Source organism: Agelaius phoeniceus, chromosome Z, assembly GCF_051311805.1.
Source record: "Agelaius phoeniceus isolate bAgePho1 chromosome Z, bAgePho1.hap1, whole genome shotgun sequence".
In the NCBI taxonomy this organism is placed as follows: domain Eukaryota; kingdom Metazoa; phylum Chordata; class Aves; order Passeriformes; family Icteridae; genus Agelaius; species Agelaius phoeniceus.
The window spans coordinates 69872510-69879995 of record NC_135303.1 but is presented as its reverse complement, the minus strand read 5'-3'; the positions used below and the strand labels follow the sequence as shown (position 1 = coordinate 69879995).

The 7486-nt window shown below is 40.2% G+C and overlaps 1 protein-coding gene across 2 annotated transcripts in view; it reads right to left on the bottom strand.

Moving 5' to 3' along the window:
- Positions 1-131: 131 nt before the first annotated feature.
- Positions 132-7486, bottom strand: part of ANKDD1B (ankyrin repeat and death domain containing 1B) — a 28797-nt gene continuing 21442 nt past the window's right edge. Inside the window, exons 12-15 of one of the 2 annotated variants that reach the window (XM_077171209.1) lie at positions 5512-5607; positions 2666-2864; positions 1868-1999; positions 132-1548 (exon numbers count right to left, since the gene is read on the bottom strand). In XM_077171209.1, coding sequence (XP_077027324.1) covers positions 1490-1548; positions 1868-1999; positions 2666-2864; positions 5512-5607 — 486 coding nt within the window. In that variant the 3' untranslated portion in view covers positions 132-1489. The remainder of the gene's footprint in view (positions 1549-1867; positions 2000-2665; positions 2865-5511; positions 5608-7486) is intronic. The other variant, XM_054652304.2, reaches the window with a different exon arrangement.

Sequence of the window (7486 nt, the reverse complement as noted above, 5' to 3'; positions counted from 1 at the left end):
CGTCCTTTCAGATTTGATGCAGTAAAGCCTAAAGTACATATCATGTTTTTACCCTTTTCTAAAAAAGGAAGGTTTTTTAAGTGAAAGTGCTTTTATAATAAAAGCTGGAGGGGAAAAAAGAGCTTGAGCTTGTTGTTCTACCTCCAAACTTTTTATTATTAAGAAAAACACTTTTTATTTAAGAAATCTTTAGCACACTTTTTAAATAAAGGATACAATGTGATTTTTGTCTGAATCTCTTGTTTAATCCCAATGATAGTAACATCTATGTTCAAGAGAAAATGAATTTTTTTTCTTACACTTTTACTTGCTTATGCATGTAAGGATAGCTGAGATGCACTTTAATTATATCCTGCAACAGTGTATGTAAATGAAGAACAGCAGGGTAGCATCCTCCACACCCAGGGTCCAATTTAGGCAAGGTGAGGTACCCAGTCCATCAAATTCTTAAACATTTTAATTTTGCAAGCTAATGTTGCAGAACTTGAGGAATCCAAGCATCTCTACTTTAGGTCCCTAATTCCAAAACTTTATGATTTACTGGTCTGTTCTTCATATTCCTGCAGCAGAGTCAAGGAAGATTGCAAACAGGAGGACAGTTTGGAGTAAGACTTCAGTCTAAGATCAGATCACTTTTTTAGTACAAACAGTAGGATTCAGCACAAAATAATGCTAGCTATATGCAAACAGAAAAGGCAATTCAATTCCTCCATTACCTGATAAAACTATTGCTATGTTATAAAAAAGATCACTAAAATAGACATTTACATAATTTTTCAGATATTAAATGTATTCAGTAGTAAGAAAACCTTTAAACACAGTCAGCAAGTATAATTCAAGATATAAACAAGAAATAAGTAAATAATTGCTAGATGTGTGAAGTATTAAATATCAAATGCTCTTTTGAGGGTATGTATACAGTGTTATGCCATGATAGAAAATTCTGCAGCCACATGTGGTGTTTAGACATGACATTTTTGTGTTTCTTCACTACATAAATCAAATGCCGCAGTAGAAAGATTTTTCATATCCTAGCAAGAATTATAAAAACCTGAATCCCAAATGAGGCCAGATGCCAAGTTGTTTGCCAGGTGTTAATTGAGTTATACATATAACTTTCACTTACTATATTTAATTTTTTTCATGTAGAAAACATCTTATTTACATTTCACATCAAACACAAAGTAGCTTAATTTGCATTTCCAATACAGAATTACTTTATCAGTGTTAGGTCAGATGTAGAAATTGTAAGTAGTGAATCTTGCTTAGCAGTTATAAGCTACCAGTCAGCCATTCATTCTTAAATGTTTTGCATTTCTATTTAGCAAGCATTTGAGAAAAAAGTAACAACTTCAGGAGTGCAAGTTCTTCTAGGGTGGAAAAAGTTGTGCAACTTCAAAGTATGTTTTTTGTTTCCTAAAAGATATTTGAAAGCCACTTTCCTTCTGGCATGTAATTCCATCATATATGCCATGTTTTGTTGATGAACTCATGAAATGCGACATTTTCTGGAGTCCATGCCAATGCTAATTGAAGCTCTGATCTTCTCTGTAAAGTAAGAGAAAACACTTGATTGGTGTGCTCTGCTTTGCACAAGTTGAGACTAACTGAAGGATGGCCAGTCACAATTTAACTGTGTGTGCAGGAGATGAGGCAAGCAAGGTTTGCACATGTCTGCCTTTAGAAACCTTAAGTCAGACATAAATGCTTTTTCTCAAGCAGCCTTAGCCCTCAGGAAGGGCAGTCCCAACAAGAAGAAAGTGTCCTCCACCCCTGCCCTGGCCACAGCTTCCCAGCACCAGCAGGGAGCTCAGCATGGCAGTGCACTCTCATAGAGGACACTCTAATGTGCTCTGTATCAACTTACCAGCTAAAGGCTGAAGTCCTGCTTCCACCAGATCTTCATACAAATGTTTAACAGGATTCTGCTGAGCCAGTAATGTACCGTGTAACCAGATGAGCAACACTCTGTTCCCATGTTCCTTGTAACTTTTTTTCCCTATGCAATACACAAAATATTTGTTCAATATGCTGGAAAGAGTGTATTTTGTGCTTTTGCACTTTAGAAGTTCCAAGAGGTTTTAAACTTACTCCTTTACTCTTATTACATTTCTCATCCAGCAGAAAAATGAAGACTGAAGCTTACAAAAGTTTAAAAAAAAATCTCGTTTTATCTTAATGCTAGTATTAAGACATAAAAACCATGTAATACACCTTAAAATGGAATTTTCCTTTCATTTTTCCCCAAGCTGTGGAAATATACCCTGGAGTAGTAGTAACAAGTACAATATGTGCTGCAGAAGCACTGTCTTCCCAGCATTTGAGAGGCCTGAAGCCAGAAACTCCTGTATAATGGCAGCTGTGCAGATAGAGTCTGAGCCAAATTGCTCTGTGTCATGAGGTTCCCCAGGTCCTCACTTAGAACATGACCCCCAAGAATCTTCCATGATGCTCATGGCCTCCAGTTTTGATCTCCAAAGAGGAAGGTTCCTTCAGGCCAAGAGATAGAGCAGAGTGTCCTGTACTGCTACAGCACTGCTTCCCAGGAACCAGGGACAAGGCTGGTACCCCTTCACTATGGGATACTCACATAGTTTAAAAAGAACACTGCCTTGTGGGGTTTTTTTATCCTATATATTGTGTCTGGCCATTCAGATATTGTTACCTGTCCACTGTTCTTCAATAGCTTTAATTTGTTCATCTGTGAACTTCCAGAACACAGCCAGTTTTTTCCATTCATGGGGCTTTAACTGGTTGTATGCTAGATTCCAAAGGGAGGAGCGGATTTGCTTGGTCTGTGTGCTGTGATCTTGTTTGAAGGTCACGCTGACGTCTGACCCATTGCCACTATGAGCTAGATGTGTCTGAAAAAGAAAGCAGGTGATAAATTGTGTAACAGAGCTGAGAATCTTTGCTCAGTGAGGCCCTGTACAGATTTAGCTGCTGACAGATTTACTCTGTTCCTGTAAAGGAACTGTGTATTGCTCATAGAAACAGAGCTGAAACAAAGAGTTTCAGTGTTTGTTGCTATGTATTAGTAAGCTAATTGCAAAATAAGCCACTTTGGTACTTGATACACAAAAGCAAAGTAACAGCAACTGTTGTGTCAGCAGTGCTGTGCTGCTTGGTTCTGTCTATGTCATGTTTAAGACACAGCTGGGTTTCAGGCACGCTTCTTAACCTTTCCTCTTGCTTCTCAAAGCACTAATCTTTCCCTGGGGAGAGGGTAGGCACCATGGGCACAGCGCCTCTCAACCTGTTCCTGCCTCTGCCCTGTCAGCTTCACTGGGCTGCAGTGTGGACTTCCAGATCCTTTGCTGGTACCATCAGCCATTAGGTTTATCACAGGGACTCCAAAACACCAATGTGCACGTGTGTGTTGAGCATGGATCTGGTTTCATTCCTGCAAAAGTAAAATCAGACAGAAACCAAAACCACATGGATTTTACCCTCCCGATTAAAAGTGATGCTCCTACTGTATGCATGGCTCACCTGGAATAGGAGTGATAGACTTACCTCTTGTTTGGGCACCTTTTGGGCAAAAACCATGTCAATCAGTGATTTCAGTCCTAGCTAAGCTGTGTCCAGGAACATTCCTAGGTAGGTATGCTCCAGCTATTTCTGTATTTCATTACGTTTATGTACTAGTCCTGTTTCAAGTAAATCTTCAAGGGGAAAACATTCTTCACGAATTTGATAGAGGATGACAAAGCAGATACTAAGCAAAAAAGGAAATGGCAGTAGGCCACATTTTAAAAATACTAAGCATAAAGTGCTTCATTCCAAATTAAATTCAGAAAAATACAGCAGGGTTATTTCCTAACCTCGCAAGAGACTTATAGAGAAATAAAGTCACAGTTCAGTAACTAAGCATTGTCATGTATTTTTGGTTCCATTCATCTGATGCAGACTTTATTTCCTGCTTCTTAACACATGCAAGGTAAAGTTTAGGACATTCTACAGGACAGCTTCAGGGTCTCTCTGGCTAGATCATTTGCTTATGATGTTTAATTAAAAAAAAAAAAAAAAGCCACAGGAAAAAAATCTCAAGCAAACAAAGAAAACCCCTTTGCAGCAGCACAGCTTCCCTTTGCTGCTAGGGTGTTTTGAGGCAACAGCAAGGTGGAATAGTAACAGCTGCCCTCAAATCCAGTCAAACCCAGCCTAGACAATGACAGGGAAGGGTTGTGTAGAAGTGATAAATAGAGAAGAGGGCAAACAGAGAGATGACAGTCACACTTTAGTATCATGTGCCCGTTCCTCTCAGCTACGTGACATTTCCTTTTGTAACTAATGCTTTGTCACAAGTGACAAGTCAGCTGAATGTAACAAAAACACGGTCCTTAAAATAATGGTTCAAAATGCTGTAGTTCCAGTATGGTAACTCCACCACCATCATATTCCATAGCCATAAGATTTAAGCTGTTCCAAAGGCTGTGCTCTCAGCTTCAGGCAACAGGATACAAACACTTATATTTGTATTTCCCAGCATCACTGGTGCTTCTGCAGAAAAGCATCTGCTTAACACCTTCTCTTCAGAAAATTCAGTGAACAATGCCAAGAGGTTGAGAATATTATGGGCTTACTGCTGTCAGACTTTCATGTCTTCTGTGGCAAGACTACTTCTAACTTCTCTTTAGACTGAAAGAAACAATTAATGTACCTGACAATTCTAGCTGAACTGGTGCAAATCAAATGTACAATACAGAGTGTTCATGGAGGCTTTTTTTGCAATAATTAATCTAGATCTGTAATTTTCCAGCCCTGTAACATTAGTGTCATGGATTTGGCCACTCAGGGCAGGATTGGGGTGGTAAAACCAGCTAATCCCTGTACCTGGGACAGGATCAGTATGCTTATACACTTGACTAACTCAGCAGGAAGCAGGCGTGAGAATGAAATCACAAATTGATATGGCAGTTACTTGTAGCCCTTTAGAGAAGCCCATCACTATGCAGTGGACATTTAATGAACAACTAGGGAAAGAAGGTGAGAAGTTCAGACAACCTAAGCCATGTCATTCACACTTGTTGTGAAGTTCTTTTCCTTCTCATTGATTTAATTTTATAATTAACACACAAGGGAAAGGGAAGGAGCTTCTGTTAAAGTAGCTGAGCTCTTGCTAGCAAAGGAATCACAGACATCTCCACTCTGCTATTTTCAAGCATAGATTTTACTGTACCAAAGGATCCAGAAATCAACATGGATCCATGTTATCCCAGCCATGGTACTGATGGCACAGTTTGGATTTGGCCTAGAATATCTCTCCATCCCTTTATGTGTAGAGCACAAGGCAGGAAAGTGCTAAGATCTGCTTACAGTTTTACAGCTAGTCAGGAATAAAGCCTGGATGGGCTAGAGACTTTCCCATTCCCAATCTTAACTTTTGTTTATCAAGGCCAGTCTTCCTGCCTGCCAAAAGGAACCATCTCAGCCGAAAGACACCTCAAAACCAGAACTGGCTTTTCCCTTAGCTTAGGTATATTGTGTTTAATGAAAGATGACTCTTACCTGTTTCATGGCAAAATACCTTTCTGCTTTAATGATCATATCAACAATGAGGGCATGATGGCTCCTTGATGCTGTGGCTAGTGCAGTTTTCCCATGCTGAAAGCAGGACAGTGAGTCAGAACATAATCTTGGGTAAGTGTGTCATAGAAGAAAAACACAGGGACTGTTTACAGACCCCATCCCTTTTTTATGGCTTTTGGGTAGCTACAATCAAAGTCCTATGCTCTGCATAAGATTTATCACCTCAGCCCAGAGGTGGTCAGTTTTCTCACACACTAAACTCCCCAGTAAAAATTCTGGTGAGGTACTGCTGCTTTCAGACACCTTTACTTTGTACCAGGTTGCACACTCCAGTCACTGTATCCACATTCAAACTACCACAAATACAATCAATTCCCATGTTATGGTTAAACTGGCATTTCAGATGGATAGGCTGGCAAAGTTGGAAATATCCAACTTAAAGGGCAAACCTGACCCTTGTTTTAGATGGTAAGAGAAGGTGACTCACAGAATAAAAAGAAAATTACTTTCTTATTAGAGCTGAAAGGAGCACAACTGCAGGCTGATGCTTCATGGGTATAGGAGTCACAGTTATTCAAAGCCATTGCTGCAATACCAGCTGCAGAGGTTTGCTCAGTCTACCTGGACCCATCTCTCCTATCAGCACTTCACTGTGATGCACAGGCATCACGGTGGCTCTAAAGGGATTTCTCTGGAATTGTCTATTTTCAGCAGATCTGCACTGAATGCAACTGCCTGGGATTTAAATATTATGATTAATCTCCACATAACAAGTGCTAGGCATTTCTAGAAAAATAGATCTAAAAGAAGCCAATCCCTTAATTAGAAGGTTCATTAATTAAATTATAAGGTATTTCAGTTCCCAAGATAGATTAAAGTTCCCTAATATACACCTTTTGAGTTCTAGCTCCTGGTTGTGCTCAAGATCATTCTAATTAACCTGTTTTTAGAAGAGCATCACATTGGAAGCCAATGAACATACATTTCATTAAATCTTTTAGCCATAGGCATATTTTATATGTGAAGAGTCCAGACACCACAAGAACTCCTTGGGCTCAGCTCTGGAGAGGTGCTTTGCATTTCACAGAGGAAGAGAGAGGCAGTGGATAAGGGGGGTATTTCTGTACCCCTGTGCTAGTGTGGACACTGCTGGCATCCTGCATGCACATGCAGCACAGCAGTCTGCATATGGGGAGCACTCTGCTCTCACAGCCAAAGACAGAGTGCATTTCCTGACCTCTGACAGGAGCAGATGCATGGCATTCTCTGGAGACTGAGTACTGCTGCCAGGGCGTGGAGGCCAGAAAAATACTGTGCAAGCAGGCTCCCCTTCTTCCTGTCTACTGTTCAGCAAGGACAGTAACATTTTTGACATCTCAGCACCAATTCAGTTCAAAGGGCACTGTACTTGCATATGTTCCCAGCAGTGGCATGGTCTCAGGGGTCATCCAGCAAATAGGCAAGGAAAAAGCTACTCCAAGAAATAAAACAGAATGCAGAAAGGTGACTTGTACCAGAACTTGTACTGGCTCAGAGCCAAATTCTCACAACAACCTCTAACAGTGTTGCTGTAATACCAGGGCACTGCCTTGCTCAAAGTCTTGCAGGTGCTTAAGGTCATAGGCAATAAGTAATTTTTGTGTCTGCCTTTGGAATACAAATATGTTGAAAAAAATTCCCAATGGCTAAGGCGCTGTTGAAAGTGGACAAGATTTCATTCTGGATTGATCCCTACAAGAACTGCAGCCCTTTAGCAAGTGTAGGCATGATTCTAAATGGAAAGGCTTAACTACAATGCAGCACCTTACTTCAGCATCCCAAAACATACCAACCATGCAACCTCCATACAAAGCCCCAGGCCTCATATCAGCCCAGGGCAAAACAAGACAATTCTAATCCATAAAGATTCATTTCTCATCAGGACACTTTTCTGCAGGACAGTTACTTTTTCAGG